General features: G+C 46.7%; 1 protein-coding gene across 1 annotated transcript in view; it reads right to left on the reverse strand.

Moving 5' to 3' along the window:
* TMEM132D (transmembrane protein 132D) overlaps positions 1-18,759 on the reverse strand; it is a 376,683-nt gene that overhangs the window by 75,811 nt on the left and 282,113 nt on the right. The window contains exon 5 of the mRNA XM_084819261.1: positions 4,812-4,955. Within this exon, the coding sequence (XP_084675387.1) occupies positions 4,812-4,955 (144 nt within the window). The remainder of the gene's footprint in view (positions 1-4,811; positions 4,956-18,759) is intronic.

An 18,759-nucleotide genomic window follows, 5' to 3' on the forward strand; every position in this document is an offset into this window, starting at 1 on the left:
GGGGATACACCCAAATGGGAGGGTGCTGTTATGCTCATGTCCTCCTTGTGGGTTTCCCACAGGCATCCAGTTGACCACTGTGAGAACAGATTCCTGGACTAGATAGGCCTTTGGTTTGATCCAGCATGGCTCTTCATACGTTCTTGTGTTCTTAACTCCCTACCCTGCTTGATATGGGGAATCCAAGGCTAGAACATCCTTCACAAATAACTGTCCAACTTCTGCTTGAAGAACTCAAGTGAGGTGAGTTCCATTGTCCATTTGACCTCACCACCAAGACATTTCTCCTAATGTTCAACCAAAATAGATCCTCCTGTAAGTTAAGGCTATTAGATCTAGACCTGCCCTCTGGGAGCAGCAGAGAACAAACCCTGAACTTCTTCTATGTGACAACCCTTCAGCTCTTTGAATAGCTTGATCATGTCTTTCCCTCCTCCCTGCCAGTCTTCTCATTTCTTGGTTAAACACTCCCAGTTTCTTCAACCCTTCCTTCCATGTGTGAAAGTTGACTGCAGTTAATTCACCAGTGGGGAAGTGAAAATGGGAAGAGGTGGGACAAAATGGTGATCCAGTCCCCCCTCCCAACACAAATCTTTTTCCCCTCCATTCTCACAAAACCTGTCATGCACAATTCCACACATACAGTACACTGGTTAAACATACTGGATTGTGCCCTAAATAAATGAAAAAAAAAAACTACAAAAACATGCTCTCTTGCTTTCTCCTTCTGAAGGATGGGTGAGAAATTCACTCTATTGATGTTTTTGTTATTTTTTCTTTAATGGATTTTCCCAATTCATGAGCTTTCAGCATGCCAAGCCAGAGTTGCATTCTGGAATCTGCAGTTCTGTGAGTGATCTGATGTAGCACATCTCAGGGGAAAATGCACACCAAAATGTGTATCTTAGGAGAACGTGCACACCAAATGTATGTATTTCAGAATCAGAACAGTGTGCACAAACCAGCATTTCAGCAATATAAAGTCATGGGGCGGGGGGTGGGGGATGTATACCTTGAACAAAACACACACAAATGCATACATAAGAAAAATGCCAACCAGAAAAGTATGAACCATAGTACAGATTAAAAATAAATAAATAAATTGCAAGCTCATGTGGAAGCAGGACAGAATGATCTTACCCTACCACCCCCACCCCCGACAATCTCAGTGAAACACAGATTGACAGGTCTGAGAGTCCTTACTCTACATTTTCCAGTTCCAAGAAATAAAAGACAAGTTAATCAGGAATGCAACAAAAGGACCTGGCATAGTCTCTGTGGTCTCCCCACCCTTTTTTCTCCTCCTCCTCCTCCTCCCTTTCCTTAAACCTACATTAAGTAAATCCATTTTCCAAATCAGTGGCAGATTTATAAAGCCACCTGGATTAAGACATAGAGTGAGGCGTGTTTAATCAGATATTGCCAGCATGTTGGCTGGATCTGTAATGGTTAAGCTAAATGGAAACCCTGCAATGAATTTTATGTAGCGCGCAAGATTTTTTCAAAGCCACCCAAGCTCAACTTATGCACAGAAGGATTAGTATGCAAACGGTGGGGATGAATGTGAGCCGAAGGTCCAAAAAGGAGGCTGAAACACTCTTCAGAACAGTTCTTTGGGTCAGTTTAACAGGGAAGGGCTGCAGCTCGGTGGCAGAGCATGGGTTTTCTATGCTGAAGGGTCCCAGTTCAATCCCGAAGGATGTCAGGTAGAAAGAATGGGAAAGACCCTTGTCCAAGCCCCTAGAGAATTGCCTGTTGGTCATCAGAATAAACACTCCTTCACTAGATGAACCAATAGCCTGACTCAGTAGAAGGCACCGTATGTTCCCATGGTTGCCACCACGAAATGTTCTCAGCTTGGCTGGTGCCCAGAGTGACACGCAAACTCTTCTGTGCATATGATTCAGCTACAATAACTACATTTTAAAAAATAAAATAAATCCCACCTTCATTCCAAGGAATTCAGGCAGGCCAAGATACATGGGGTTGTCTCATTTTGTCTTCACAACAACCCTCTGAGGTAGTTCAGGCTAAGAAATATTGGCTGGTCCTGACTGCCAGAGGCAGCCATGTCTGTCTGGGTTGCAGCAAACACAGCAAGGAGCCTTGTGGCTCCTTGATGGTGCATATAGCCACCATGACTACTTGCCATTGATAGACTGGCTGTCTGAAGAAGCCTCACCTCCAAGTGGGAAGGAGGATCAATTGAGCCCAAGATGGTGACACTAGTGAGAACAAGACTTCCCTTAAAAAGAGAGAGACATTTCTGAGAGAGACAGAGTGGCAGAGAGACAAAGACAGGGAGACAGAGGGACAGAGACAGAGAGACAGTGGCAGAGACAGACAGACAAGAGACAGACTGACAGAGACAGAGACAGACTCTAGCTATGGCAAAGACATTCTCCTTTATCATTTCTCTGGCAAGAAGATGAACTGCAGTGGGTAGGAGTATCAGCAGAAAGGCTGGAAGCAGACAAGACACTCTCTAGATTTTCTTCAGTCCAAAGTGCCTTAGAAAGCTCACTCCTGAAGAAGCCCACTCTGGACCCAATGGTATTAGACAACCACCGCCCAGTTGCAAATACCCCTTTTTAGGGAAGGTTCTGGAGATGGTTGTGGCGAACAACTGCAGGCACTCTTGGAGGATATTAATTACCTATACCTAGGGATGCTGGAGAATTCCACCACGGACCCCAGTGAGGCCGTATTCCAAGAATCCGGCCCCATTGGGGTCCGTGGCAGAATGGAGCACTCACCTCTGCACCCCTCCGGGAACTGTCCAGGCCGGCTCCTCCACACGGTGATCCTGTGGAGCCAGCTGCCAGCTCCGCAGCGCTGGCAAGACGGCTGGCTGCCATTGCCATGCCGTATCGCTGTGCTAAGTCCAGACGCAAATGGCGTCCACTACGCCATTTGCGTCCCTGTTTTTTCACGCGATAGGCTACGCGAATATCTATGTAAATATAATTTGCTTAACCTATCATGTGAAAACAGGGACACAAATGGCATAGCGGACACCATTTGCATCCAGACGTAGCACAGCAATATGGCACAGCAATGGCGGCTGGCTGTATCGCCAGCGCTGCAGAGCTGGTGGCCGGCTCCACAGGAACACCACTGAGCAGAGCTGGCCTGGATGGATTCTGGTGGGAGGGATGGATCGCCTCCTCCACTGCGGACCTCCTCCAGCTGGAACGGGATAAGTGATCTGCCCATTCCTATCTATACCCTTTTCAATCTGGGTTTTGTCCTGGTTACAAGACTGAATCAGCTATGGTCGCCCTGTTGGATGACCTTTATTGAGAGAGGGACAGGGAGAGTGCAACTATGTTAATTCTGCTCAATCTGTCATTGGCTTTTGATACCATTGACCATGACATCCTCCTGGATTGACTCCATGGGATGGGTATCAGAGGCATTGGGCTACAGTGGTTCTGGTCCTACCTGTGGGGCCAATTGCAGAGAGTAACATTAGGTGATCTTTCCTCGGCCCCTTGGCAGTTGAGGTATGGGGTGCTGCAGGGTACCATCTTGGCCCCAATGTTATTTAACATCTATATGAAGCTGCTGGGAGTGGTCACTGGGAGATTTGGAGCCAAGTGCCATCATGCTGATGACACACTGCTCTATCCCCCTGTGACATCTGAATCAAGAGAGGCTGTGCAAGTCCTGGACCAGTGCCCGAACTCAGTAATGAGCTGGATGAGGGCCAATGAATTGAAGCTGAATCCTGGCAACACAGAAGTCCTGTGGGTGAGTGGTTCCCAGGTCCAGGAGATAGGCTCATTGCTTGTTCTGGATGGGGTTGCACTCCCTCTCAAAGATCATGTCCATAGTCTGGGGGTACTCCTAAATCCATCATTGTCACTGGAAGCCCAAGTGGCCATGGTGTCTTGGAGTGCCTTGACCAGCTTCAGCTGGTTTGCTGACTACAACCAATCCTGGACAGCGATTGCTTGGTCACAGTGGTACAGGCACTAGTAACTTCAAGACTGGATTGCTGCAATGCACTCTACGTAGGGCTGCCCTTGAGGCTGATCCAGAAGCAGGATCTAGTGCAGAATGCTGCAGCTCAGTTGTTGTCGGGAGCTGCCCCTTTCCAGCATGTAACTCCTTTGCTGAGGGAACTGCACTGGCTATTTGCTACCGGGCCAGGTTTAAGATGTTAGTACTAGTGTACACAGCCCTAAACAACTTGGGACCAGGATACCTGAGAGAGCACCTTCTCCCCTCTCAACCTGCTCGGTCACTGAGGTCATCAGAGGGCATTCTCCTGCTGGTTCTGCATGGACCTATGGCCCAATTGGAGTCCACCAGGAGAAGAGCCTTCAATGTGGTGGCCCCCTTTCTTTGGAATTCCCTGCCTCTGGATGTAAGGCAGGCACCAGCACTGTGCTGTTTCCACCACCTCCTGAAAACAGCCCTGTTCCAGGAGGCATTCTTTAATTGACCAGTCACGGTTTCTATTGGTATTGTGTTTTTAAACAAGTATAATATTAATGCAGTGTTTTAATCTTTTTATTTGTTTATTGTTTTATTTCTTGTGTTCACTGCTCCAAAATCTATTCTAGATATGGAGCAGTGTATAAATATTGTAAATAAATAAATAAATAAATAAATAAACCAGCACCACTTTGGTAATAAGGATTAACATCCAGGTTTGCATCCTGCCCCAGAAAAGTCATGGAGGGAAGCGATGTGTCATCTCATCCCTAATGCATCAATACCTTGACACATGGGAGAGTGGAATGTGTTATAGGCTAGAAACCTGGGCAGATTTATTTGCAAAACTCTACAATATAAAACCTTACCTTAATCACATCTTCGTCAGAGGACCTGCACTCCACAGATTCTAGAAGATCGGTGACAGTTCCATCGTCCTCTACAGAGATCACCTTGACAGGGATGGCTACTGTCTTCCCAGTGAGAATGGCAGTGTTCAAGATCTCTGCTTCCTTAAAAACAAGGCACACCATTTTCAGCCAACTGGAAAGGCTTAAAACATTCTGGATATAACATGCAGCTTCAATACCAACATTGACATCAAATTATAGTTTTCTACTAACCAAAGTTTAGAAGCCAAACCATGGTCTGAGCTTACATACATGCATACAAACCATGGTTTAGAGTTGCTTCTTTGTTTTCCTTTTCCATTTGTTCAGTACTCCAGTCTCCAAGTACAATGGCCTCTGGAGGAAAAGCAACTAGACATTGTCAATTCAGACATCACACAAAACCATTGTGGGCACGAGCCATGGCTTGCACACTCACTTCAAACCATGGTTTACTGTTCGGTCACAAACTCTGGGTTGTCAACTGGGATATCACACTAAACCAGAGGGATGGGTAAGGATTTTGTTTCCATTTGTTTTTGATAAGAATACCCCCAAATCCCCAAATGCCTTCATATTCTGGATGGAAAGAACTTGAGATTTAATATTTTTTTTAAGATTGAATATGGGAGAAATTGAGAGATTTGTCCATCCAGGCCCAGGGCTTTGAGGGCTTTTCTCTTAAAAGTCTGGGTTTAAATCCCTGTGTATTCAACCAGGTTAGTGCTGATGTAGAGTCACCACCTCTTTTTCCACCCCCACCCCCCGACAGACTGTTGCTGTTGACAGACATTCTTTAACTGTTGCTTGGCAGGCAGGTACAACATGATCCTGCCCATGCTGGGAATAGCTGTACCTATTGAATTTGGCTGCTGGAGATGGGTGAGCATGTTTCCTCCTCTACCTTTTACAAATGATTGTTTGAGGCTTTTTCAGTGTTCCTAGCAACTTTACTTATTTATTTATTTATTTATTTATTTATTTATTACATTTCTATACTGCCCCATAGCTGAAGCTCTCTGGGCAGTTTACAGAAGTGAAAACATAAAATAGGAAATAAAAAAGTTTTAAAGCCATGTACATAAAAGCACACAGACAATATACACAAACAACATATAACAACCAGAGAGCTTTGGCTATTGGGAAATACAGAAATGAAATGAAATGTAATGAATGAATAAATAAACACAATTTTGAACAGTCAGTCATAACTAAAGACACATCCAGGACCGATTAAAACTCATTACGTGCTGCCAAATGCCTGGGAAAAGAGATAGGTCTTAACCTGGTGCCGAAAAGATAACACTGTTGGCTCCAGACGGACCACATCAGGGGGTTCCTTCCACAGATGGGGGGCCACCACTGAGAAGGCCTCCTCCCTCATTGCCACCTTCCGAGCTTCCCTTGGAGGAGGCACATGGAGGAGGACCTTAGATGCTGAACGTAGTGTATGTGTAGATCCATTTCAGAAGAGGCGTGCCTTCAAGTATTGCAGTCCCAAACCATTTAGGGCTTTATAGGTTAAAACCTGCACCTTGAATTGAACTCGGAAGCATATAGGCAGCCAATGCAAGCAGGCCAGAGTCGGTCTTATATGTGTGGACCTTCTAGTCCCAGTTATCAATCTGGATGCTGCAATTTGCACGACCTGCAGCTTCCAAACCATCTTCAAAGACATATTCCTCCTCCTTTTTCTGTTGCTTAACATCTAGCCCATCCTTCCCCAACCTGGTGCCCTCCAGAATTTTTGGACTTCAACTTCCATTAGCCCCAGCCAGCATGACCAATGGTCAAGGAATCTGGGAGTCAAAATCCAAAACATCTGGAGAGCACCAGGTTGAGGAAGGCTGATTTAGCCTGAAGAAGACTTCTGACAAACTCAAAAGATTAAGATAGCCTCACCACGGTGATCCATGCACTGGTAACCTCATGATTAGACTACTGTAATATGCTCTATCTGGGGCTGCCCTCGTGCCTGGTTCGGAATCTGCAGTTAGTGCAGAATGCAGCCACTGGGATGTTCATTGGAGCAAACAGCTATACACATATTACACTGCATTAAAAGAACTGTCCTGGCTGCCTATTAGCTACCAAGCTGTGGTCAAGGTTTTGTAGCTGACATTCAAAGCCCTAAGCTACTCGGGACCAGGATACCTAGCTGACCATCTTCCCCTATGTACACCAAATCGACTCTTGAGATCTTCTGAGGAGGCCTTCTTGGTCGTTCCATGGCCAACAGTGCATCGTCAAGTAATGACACATAAACGGACCTTTTTGGTAGTGGCACTGCCCCTCTGGAATGCTTGCCCACCTGTGGTCCACGAGGCTGAAACTTGAAGATACTCTTGAACATGCATGTGTTTACTCAGCCATCTGTCCAGGATGCTCTGACTTGGATTCCTGCATTGAGCAGGGGCTTGATGGTCTTGTAGGCCCCTTCCAACCCTACTGTTCTATGATTCTATGATTCTACGCAAGCTTTCCCTGACTTATAATTGCATTGCTCTGTTTTACTGTTTCTGTAACATGTTTAATGTCTTTATTATTTTATATTGTTTTTACATCGGGTTTTTAAAATCTTAAATATAAACTGCTTAGAGATCTTGGGATATCAAGTGGAATATAAGTAGTTTTACTAAATAAATAAGATTGGTTGCTACCTGGTCACATTTAAATTGGTCCTAACAAAAATGATTGTGCTATGGTTACTTTTTAGATTTTTATCTGTTGGACCAGCATGGGTATCTTCATACCTAAGCCATTCATAATGATGGTTGAATAGTACTTACACATTCAACACAACTTAGCAGAGGCTATACCAATGCCCTCTGAAGCACACAATTAAGTCTGAATTATCCTCAAAAGTCATTTCATTGCCTCCTCTGAAGATACTCCTGATTTTTTACCCTGGGTAAAGAGAGAATGAGTGTGGCTTCTTGAATAGTTTCTCATTCTTATTCAGAATTCCAAGGCATTTAAAGAGTAAAATTTCAAGGTCCGCATGTAGAACAAGCAGATCTTGATTTCATTTGGTTCCCCTGAATGCCAGCTTCCATCCCCGCAAACCCTCATGGTAATTTCTCATCTAAATGGTTCACGCTGTCGGGTTTTGAAGTTTGACCTGATTTTACTTGTGGAAGAGGACATAAATTGGGGATTGAGAATGAAGTAAACCCAACGTTGACTTTTCTTACAGTCTCTTGGACTGGGCGAATGAGCACCGGTCTCTCTAATCTAATATGATACAGATGAAAAAAGGGGGGCTCTTTGAACATCTTAAAGGGACAGAACTCCTTTATTCTAGTTCAAAAGAAAAGAAGAATGAAAACTCATAGCCTTTGGATAGGTATGAATGGATAGACGTATTTGCCAACCTCCTGTCTCTCAGTGATCACTACAGCTTGTTCCCAAACCTGTTTCCTTAGAAGTAAGCTTCGCAGAATTCAAATGGGATGCACCGCTGAAAAAGCGGGCAGAGGCTTGCTGCATCCAGGTCCAAAAAATAATAATAATGAAGCAGAAAAGTCCAATCCAAATGAAATGGTGGTGCAGTTGATCTTGAGCCAGCACTGATACCTCTACCCACAAGACATTTTGCTGCCTGAGGAGAGGAACAAGATGGTGTCCTCTCCCATCCCATGGACAAAAGCTGACTGGACTGGCAGCTGAATTTCCCTTCATCACTGGCAATTGGAGAGGATTCTCCACTCCACCAGAAGGCAAAAGGCTAGCTTAGGGGGCTCAAGGCAGGCTGCATGGCACACAGTAGACTCCTCCAAGACCTTGGTGCCACCTCCCAGTAGCCGCCACCTGAGACAACTGCTTCACTCTGTCTAATGTTAGGGCCAGCCCTGCTTCTGCCACCATCCAGTGGCACCCCCATCTGTAATATGGGGATAAGAGTAACTTGTCTTACAGAGGTTCATATGAATCTTACAGAGGAATGTGGGGGAGAGAGACATTCTGTAAGCAAGTGTGAACTAATTGTTTCATGAAACATGAAGCCCCATTTGATTATTGCTTGTGTTTGAAGTATTCTTTTCTCCCACCCCAGGAATGCATTTCTCATTCATCTGAAGAAGAGAAACAACGAGAACTCTCACCAGATTAAACAGCGGGTGGAATATCTTTGCAAATAGTTCTCCCATCCTTTCTATCAAGGCATGAAAGAGGCTTAAGGATCCCCCAGGGAAAGTACCTTCAGAAATTATTTCACTCTGAAGACACAAACACGTTACTTATTTAGTCTCAACAGAGATTCACAGGTCATTTCCCAGCACGTTCAACAATGTGAAATCTGAAAAGTCGCTAATGTACACCACCACCAGAAGGGGCAGGGAGGAGGAGATGCTTAAATGATACCGAACTCCTTTGAAGAAATATTACATTCCTCATCCATAACTAACAGGGGATTGTGGGAGATGATATAGCAAGAAGAAAGAATGTCTTTAGTGAGGCTGTCTAGCAAAAGTGGATTCTGAAAGCATTTTTAAAATGATGAAATAAAAAGATACTGATAATCCTCATGTCCATCACTAAGAAATCCCGTACTTTTTTGGCTCAGCACAGTTCTGCAGCATGCACAACTCACTTCGCATCTGTGAGCTAAGCTGTGGGCTGTTCCCTGAACTCCAGGAACTTTTCTGCACATTTTTTCCCCCCAGAAGGTTCTGCAATCCGCACAAATTGCTGAGCAATTTGTGCAAATTACAGCTGATTTTGTGCAAATTACTGCACCATAATTTGCACAAATTACTGCACCATAATTTGCACAAATTACTGCACCATAATTTGCACAAATTACTGCACCATAATTTGCACAAATTACTGCACCATAATTTGCACAGATTCAGCCATCATTTGTGCAAATTATTCAGAAATATGTGCAAATCGCAGAACCTTTCAAAAATGTGCAAAAAACTCAGAAATTTGTGCAAATTACTCAGCTACAATTTGCTCAAATCCAGTCATAATTTGTGCAAGTTACTCAGAAATGTGTGCAAACTGCAGAACCTACTCATCCCCAAATGCGCAAAATTCCCGGAAAATCTATGAACTGGCCCGACTTGCTGCAGATCGAGTCAGACACTGCAGCGGGAACCAGAACAAATTCCGGGGAGCTGAGCCTAGCGATGTGGTGGTGGGGAGGCGCTCCGTAGTGGCCACCATTTGCGTGGCTACCTTTACCATGATAGCGGCCGCCATTTGCATCCCTGCTCTTTGCCGTGATAAGCTACGTAAATACTTAGGCTACATAAATACATAAATACCATAGCCTATCACAGCAGCCTAGCAGGACGCAAATGGCGGCCACTACGACGGCCGCCATTTGTGGCCACAGCAGCCGGCCAAGAGACCAGCTGCCACCGCCGGAGCCGCCGCTGCCTCTGCCCCAGGTAAGCTTCATCCCAGGGGGATTCTGCGGGGTGGCGGGGGGTGGGAGGCCGTTCCACCACGGGTTTCGGGGGACCGAATGCCAGTGCATTCGACCTTACTGAAATCCATGGCGGAATTCTCCACCATCCCTAGCTGAGCCTAGGAACATGTGTTGAACTCCACCCCTCAAATAGATTTCTCTGGCATCCCTATCCTTATAGCCAGTTCAGGGCGATAACATTTGGCACAACCAAATTACAACTCACACACAGTCCTGCAGATCGTAGTATCAAAGGAGACACCCAGTAGCCATCTCATTCCATTGCACAGTAGAGGGAGAGAAGAAGAGCAGAGTTATTCCATCAAGAGCCTGGATGCTTTTGGCCCTCCACAACTGTGACCCAGCTGGCATTGATTCCATCCAGTTGTGTGATCTGCTTCCATCCCAGCTGGATGTGGTAAGAATCACAGTCATGTTTCTGAGCCTAGCAGTTGCATGTTCAAGGGTCCAAGAGTTCCAGGATGGTCAGCATAAACACAGATCAGGCAACAAGCAAGGTTTCAATGGTCAATTCCCATCAGCCCAAACCAGCATGACTAATAGGCTGATGGGAATTGTAGTCTGAAATATGCAGAGGACACCAGCTGTCAGGATTGAATCTGAGTGTGTGGAGATGTCTGGCACCTCAGATTCGGAATCAGAATAGGAACAGCCAGAAAAAGGGGGAGGCACCCGCCTTAGTGAGCCCAGATATGGCGAGACTTTCTTCCCAAGGCTTTGACACACAGATGGCCCATGTCAGGGTGGAAACTGAGCCCATAAAGCCCCAGAGCAGTTCTGATTCTGAGGAAGAACAACTACCCATGGGAGAGGAGCCTGCTCATCTTTCAGAAGTGCAGCTGTAGGGAGAGATTCCTCCTGCCTGCATTCCTGAGAGAGATAGTGATCCCGGCAGTGAAAGAGCGGGGGATGGGGTGTTGGTGGACGCTCAGCACTGACGCAGGGAGAGGCGTCCAATGGAGGGCACCGAGAGGAGGCGCTCTGCCCGCTTGGCACTACGACAACGGTTGAGTCCCGAGGACCCATGGGTAAGAGGGAGGACCTCTCCATAGCCCATAAGTTCAGAGTTTTCCTGCACTACTCCTTCAAACGGGGACCAACTGCCTTACCTGGAACTTAGGCAACTCTGCTACTACCCCAGTGCAGGTTCCTTACTTAGTTGCTGGAAATTAGCATCTGAAAGAGTCATTAAGTTGTAAAGGAATAAAGCCTTGGAAAGAATCCCTTTCGTCTGTGTCTTGAGTTGGCTCTTGGAGGGGACTTTAAGAGGCAGCTAGGGCGCTCCTGACAGCCCAGCCTGAACAGCTCCTCCATTTCTCCAACATGAGAACCCATGTTTTGAAGGGAGAGGAGGAGGTGGGTGAAGGACATGACTTGAGGGATGCTAGGGTCTATTGTAGAGCAAACAGGGCTCAGACACTCCATCAGGTTGGCCACTCATGGAAGCCAACATAAGAGGGAGCCACCCTAAGGGAAGGGCATCCCTGAGAAGCTAGTCTGGCTGATACGTTCTTGCCCAGAGTGATTCAACTTCTCCAACTCCCACTTCATCTCCTCTGTTGATATCCATACATGTGGGGGTTAGCTGTTTCATTGCAGTCTGAGACTTTCTGCATTTGTAAAGAAGCTTGTCGTGAACTAATAAAGTAGCGTTAGCCTGAAGCAGAGTTTCCTAGAGTGTGTTGATTGCTATGGGAGAGAGGATGCAGCAACATGACACCAGCTTGCTGAAGGCTGGTCTACTCAAACTAGTGGTGTCTCTTAGGCAAAAGGTTTTGGCCATCACCAGCTACCTAGCAGCAGTTGCTGGAGATATCAGGGACTAAACTTGGGACCTTGTGCATGCAAAGCCAGCGTTCTGCTTCTGAGCTGTGTCCCCTCCACATGTGGTAGGCTCCATCAACATGTGGGATTGACAGCTCCTACAGGGCTGTGTCCAGTCCAAAGGACACCTAATATTCTGGTTTTGTCATGGGTACCTTCTCCCAAATGATATATCACCCTCTGGTGGCTGTCCCTGGAGGTGCAAACATGAGAATCCCCACCAGGAATGCATGACTTAGCAATGGGGAGGTATGCACAATTTGTTTTCACTTGTTTTTGATCAAGATTTACCATGTTCGCACCTGCCAGACCAGACATGGACTCAGGTGCAGTGGTGGTCAAAGTCCATGCATCTCTGAGGTTGCAATATGATTTACAGACTCCAAGAATACATTTATTTGAAAAACAAAATGTGCATGACAAAATGGGTACTTTTGAAAAATGTGCACAAAGATGCTTTAATAAATGGGAGAAGAATGCATGCATTTCAAAGATGCAATTGATGCATAGATTTGGAAAAGAATATGCACGAAAATACACACCAATTTTCATTCGAAAAGAAAAAAAAAGACAGCTCACAGTGTGATACGGACTCGGAACGAGCTTCAAGGTGGAATTTGGAGAGCAGCGGCAAGCTCTGTCTTTTGCTGATTCCCACATCCCTACTTAGCAAGAACATGACAGCATCAAGATAACGAGTTAGGGTCCAGCGGGTCAGACCCACAAGTTGTCAGGCTTCCGGTCCATGGTGGCAGGGTGAGTGGGTGGTTTTGTCAGTCCACGTCATGTGGGCCTGGGCAGGCATGGATCAAGTTCCAGAAACAGCGTTATATGTAGTGAGAGGCAGCTAATACAGTGCATTAAAGATAATGGATCAAACTAGGGATGTCTGTTTGCAAATCTTGCCCTTTTGAGGCCCAATGGATTCCCGCTGCCCACCTGGCTTGGCTTGCATTCATGATCCAGGCTGTGGGTTTTTCCTGAAATCTGGGAACTTTTTCCATTTAAAATGATGATGACGATGATTGATAAGAAGTTCTGCAAATTGTAAAACTTTCTATTTACAACCCCCCCCCCCCGGAAAATCCAAGAGCTGTCCTGACTTGATGCAAATTGAGTCAGACCAGGTCATGGGGAAGTGAGCCAAAGTCTGGGGGGCGGGGGTAAGCTGATGAAAGTTTGGTGAGCTCCGCCCCCTGGATTGGTTCCTCCAAAATACCTAGATCAAATGCCGAAGCTGGCCACCACAGGTTTGAAGATCCCAAGACAAACGACAGAGCCCAGGTGGTCAGGTTTGAAAGGTACCACAGGCACAGCTGAAGATGTCAGATAGGAGATGCTCTACGTGACAAGGGGGTCAGGCTGGGAATCAAGGCTGAGACAGCCTAAAAGGATAGCAGTGCCCCTATTGGCTCCTCACATCCCCTGACCCAACTGGGCGGATTAACTGCAGTACCTCTGTCCTGCCATTATCAGAGTGGCGCTGTGGAGGAGCAAGGATCCAGCTTGCTGGTTCCTTCACCTGCAAGATGACCTGGTGGTGGTCAAGCACCGGTCAAGCATTCAGGCTCTGCTTCCAGATTCCATAGTGGGTTGTGAGCTCACTAGTGCCTTACTGAACATTTATCTGAATGGTCACCACAGATGAATGGACTGATGTGTGAAACACATAGTCCTAGGAAGGATCTACGGTGTCATTTTTCACACAAGTAAAAGAGTATTTGATTTGCAAAACCTTTATATGCATCCCCACCACCCAACACATACACATAGATATTGATAAGCAGGAAGCCTGTAGGACCATGTGAAATTCCAACCCACACATGTAAATCTTAAGTGACTTTTTCATATTTGTTCTTTGAGGAATTAATATGTGAGGAGCCTGTGGATAAACATATTAGCATGAACTGTGATCTGCTGTGGTTCTTTGCTTAATACAATACAGAATTAAAGAGCCATTAAAACATCATCAAAGCATTCCAACACATTAGTGAGATGCCAGAGCACAAGGGACAATACAGATGTATTTGTTTAAGTTCTGGGGACAGCCTTGGCAATTAACTTCCATCACTTAGAATGGAAATATTTAACCGAGTGTCTAACACATGGGGTATGCCAGCCTTCCCCTACATTTCTAGTGTGGTGTAGCAGTGAGAGTGCTGGACTGGGAGCCAGGAGATCCAGGTTCTAGTCCCCACTCGGCCATGGAAGCGCACTGGGTGACTTTGGGCTAGTCATGGACTCTCAGCCCAGCCTACCTCACAGGGTTGTTGTTATGAGGATAAAATGGAGAGGAGGATTATGTACACCACCCTGGGTTCCTTAAGGAGGAAAAAAGGTGGGATATAAATGAAATAAATAAATAAATAAATAAATAAATAAATAAATAAATAAATAAATAAATCTCTCAGCATCCTTGGCCATGCTGACTGGGATTCATGGGAGCTGAAATCCAAAAAAAAAATATGGAGTAGGGGTGCTGGAGAAATTTGAGATGGACTAAAATGAGCTCGGATTTCTAGGAATCAGACCTGCAGAATCCATTGTGGAGTGGCCCCTTCCCTCTCTCACTCTTCCTGCCACCCCTTCCCTCCCTCACTCTTCTTGCCACCCCTTCCTTGTCTCACTCTTCCTGCCACCCCTTCCCTCTCTCTCTCTTTCTGCCACCCCTTCCCTCTCTCACTCTTCTTGCCACCCCTTCCTTGTCTCACTCTTCCTGCCTGCCACCCCTTCCCTCTCTCACTCTTCCTGCCACCCCATTCCCTCTCTCACTCTTCTTGCCACCCCTTCCTTGTCTCACTCTTCCTGCCACCCCTTCCCTCTCTCACTCTTTCTGCCACCCCATTCCCTCTCTCACTCTTCTTGCCACCCCTTCCTTGTCTCACTCTTCCTGCCTGCCAACCCTTCCCTCTCTCACTCTTCCTGCCACCCCATTCCCTCTCTCACTCTTCTTGCCACCCCTTCCCTCTCTCACTCTTCCTCACACCCCTTTCCCTCTCCCACTCTTTCTGCCACTGGACTTTCAGATCTCTTCTTTTACTTTCCCAAAATTTAGGCATCTTTATTTGTAGGAAAAATACACACATTTCTGCTGAGACTGGTAAATATACATGGGGAAAAGCTGAATGTAATGGGGAACAATATACAAAAGTAAATTATGCAAATTGTTGTGAACCCTGTTACGGAATTATTTGCTTAATTCTCCACACAACAACAAAACATTTGAATCCTTCTGTGAGTGGACGATGGAGCAAAAGGCACCTGACAATCTGCAAAACACACACAGAACCAATTTTACACAATCCATACATCCCTAATATGAAGGGCACCAGATTGGGCAGGACTGGAGTACATGAAAGAAAGAAAGAAGGATCAGTTCCAAAACTGGGTTTGAATTCTAGCTGATGGCCTTCAGGAATGGGCTTTTCCCTCACACAGGAAGCAGGCTGAGGCAGGTCTTTAAGAACATAAGAACATTAGAAGAGCCCTGCTGCATCAGACCAAGGGTCTATCTAGTCAAGAATTCTGTTCACACAGTGGCCAACCAGCTGTCGACCAGGAACCCACAAACAGGGCATTGGCGGAGCAGTACCCTCCCACCCATGTTCCCCAGCAACTGGTGTATAGAGGCTCACTGCCTCTGATACTGAAGGTAGCACATAGCCATCAAGACTAGTAACCACTGATAGCCTTCTCTTCCAGGAATTTGTCCAACCCCCTTTTAAAGCCATCCAAATTGGTGGCCACCACTACATTCTATGGTAGCACGTTCCATAGTTTTACTATGTGCTGTGTGAAGAAACCTTCCCTTTTATCTCTCCTGAATCTCCCACCAGTCGGCTTCATAGGATGACCCCAGGTTCTAATGTTTTGTGAGAGGGAGAAAAATGTCTCCCTATCCACATTCTCCACACTATGCATAATTTTGTAGACCTCGGTCATGTCTCCCCTTCCCCTCCTTTTCTCTGAAGCCAAACAATCCCAGCTGTTGCAACCTTCTGTCATAGGGGAGCTGCTCTAGCCCCTTGATCATTTTAGTTCCCCCCTCCTGCACTTTTTCCAGCTCTCCAATATCTTTCTTTTAGGTATGGTGACCAGAACTGTACAAGGTATTCTAAGTGTGGTCCCACCATAGATTTGTATAAAGGAAGTATGATATTGCTAGCTTAAGGCCAAAATCTCATGGCAACATAGAGATATGGGAAGCTGCCTTATAACTGAGTCAGGTCGTTAATCTCTCTACCTCTGGACCATCTACGATGACAGGCAGTGCATCTCCAGGGTTTCAGAGAGGGGACCTTTCCCAGCCCAGGGATCGAAGACGGAACCTTCCACATGTAAGCCATGTGCCCTACCACTGTACTAAGTGCTAGAGCACACACAGGAAGCTGCCATATACCAAGACAGAGCATTGCTCCATTTAGCCAAGGGCTCTTTGCAGGCCACGGCTCTCCAGGTTTCCTGACAGATATATGGTATACGGAAATGGATGGTATATGGAAGTTGCAGGAGAGCAGATTCTGGCTAAACATTAGGGGAAATGCCCTAACCCTGAGGGTTTTTCAGCAGTGGGATAGACTGCCTCGGTGGGTGGGGGGTGGGATTTCCTTTGCTAGAGGTATTTAAGCAGAGTCTTTGGAAAAGACCCTGATGCTGGGAAAGACTGAAGGCAAAAGGAGAAGGGGACGGCAGAGGATGAGATGGCTAGATAGCATCACCAATGCAATGAATATGGACTTGAGCACGCTCCGGGAGAGAGTGCCGGACAGGAAGGCCTGGCGTGCTCTGGTCCATGGGGTCACGAAGAGTCGGACACGACTGAACGACTGAACAACAACAACAACAAAGCTTGTCTGGCTTCCAACCCTGGGAAACCTGACTCCTTGGTATGAATCAGATCGATAGTGGGCACCATGTGATCTAGATTTCATACTGCCCAGCCATGCTAGGCCCCTACTGAAAGAGAACAGCTTCCCAGGAGTACGTGACTGGCCACTGTCGAGAACACAGAACGGTCACATTTTGATGCTGGTCAAAATGGACCGTTGGTCTTATACACTGACGGCCCAATGTCAAATGTAGGCATGGTTAGGCACCTGTCGAGGCCATGCAGTTCAGCAGGGGCCCACTGACAAGAGCCCACTGGAGCTCATTTTTATGTATTTATTATGTTTATATCCCACTGTTTTTCCTCCTTAAGGAACCCAAGGCAGCATAGATAATCCTCCTCCTCTCCATTTTATCCTCACAACAACAACCTGAGGGTTGGGCTGAGAGCCTGCGACTGGCCCAAAGTCACCCAGGGAGCTTCTGTGGCCGAGCGGGGACTAGAACCCAGACCTTCTGACTCCCAGTCCAGCACTCTTGCCACTACGCCACACTGATTCTCAAGAATTGCTCCTCTTCTTCACCACTGCATCAGTGCGAGCTTCCCTGCCTCTTGCTTGCTCTGGCTCAGACAATGGTGGTTATGAGAAGAAGGAGCAGGAGATGCCATGGCCTACTTGCTCAGTGGCTCTCTGCCTATCAAGCAAGCAAGTGGTAGGAGAAAAAGGAGGAAGAGCAAGAGCAGCTGGTGACCATGGAGGTGAGAAGGTGGACTGCCTGAGGGAGGGGCGGCCATTGTGGGTGGCTTGCCCAAAGGCCCTAAAAAAGATGGAATCATGGAATAATCATAGAATCACAGAATAGTAGGGTTGGAAGGGGCCTACGACTACCAAGTCCAACCCCCTGGAACCAGCACTGACCCTAACATCACTTACTCCACCTCACTCTTGTCCCCACTAACCCTTCACTTAGCCTCTCCCTCTGGGCCCTGTCCATTCCGCCATTGAGGGTGAGAGTGGAAGGCAAGTGAAAGCAAGTGAAGGAAGCTGCTCTGTTTCTTCACTCGTGCCACTGCTTGCATGCTCAGGGAGTGCAGCTGAGCAAGCAATGGCAACAAGGAGAAGCAGCAGCAGGCCCTGGAAGATATGACAAGAGCCCCCTGGACTTGCTCCTCCTCTCTTCCCGATTGCAACCAGCTTGTTCACCTGCCTCTCGCTTTGGTCCAAACAATGATGGAGCTGAGAATGAGGAGCAGGAGATGTCACTGCCTACTGGCTCCCTGGTTCTCGGCCTGTCAAGCAAGCAAGTGGTCGCCATGATGAGAAAGAGGAGGAGGAACAAGAGCAGCTGATGACATCGGTGGTGAGAAGGTGGACTCACTGAGGGAGGGGGCCCATGGAGGGCATCTTGCTCAAGGGCCCTCCAAAACCTGGAGCCAACACTGTCCAACAGGGCCCTTCTTAATGGAATCAGCACGTACTGCTGATTGCTCCTCTGAATAGGAGATGCCAGAGACAAACAAGTTAGGAAGGCTTCCTAACTTGTTTGTAGGAATGATGGAGAAATTCAAGATGAACTAAAATGGGCTTGGAGTTCTAGGAATCTGACCTGCAGAATCCACTGAGGAGTGAGCCCTTCCTTCTCTCTCTCTTCCTGCCACCCCTTCCCTCTCTCTCTTCCTGCCACCCCTTCCCTCTCTCACTCTTCCTGCCACCCCTTCCCACTCTCATTCTTTCTGCCACTGCTTCCCTCTCTCACTCTTCTTGCCACCCTGAGTCTGTGGAGTTTCAGATGATTTTTTTACTTCCCTGAAATTTACGCATATATATTCGTAGGAAA

The sequence above is a fragment of the Heloderma suspectum genome, chromosome 13 (genome assembly GCF_057233095.1).
Source record: "Heloderma suspectum isolate Gila_16-S chromosome 13, 16-S_ref, whole genome shotgun sequence".
NCBI lineage: Eukaryota > Metazoa > Chordata > Lepidosauria > Squamata > Helodermatidae > Heloderma > Heloderma suspectum.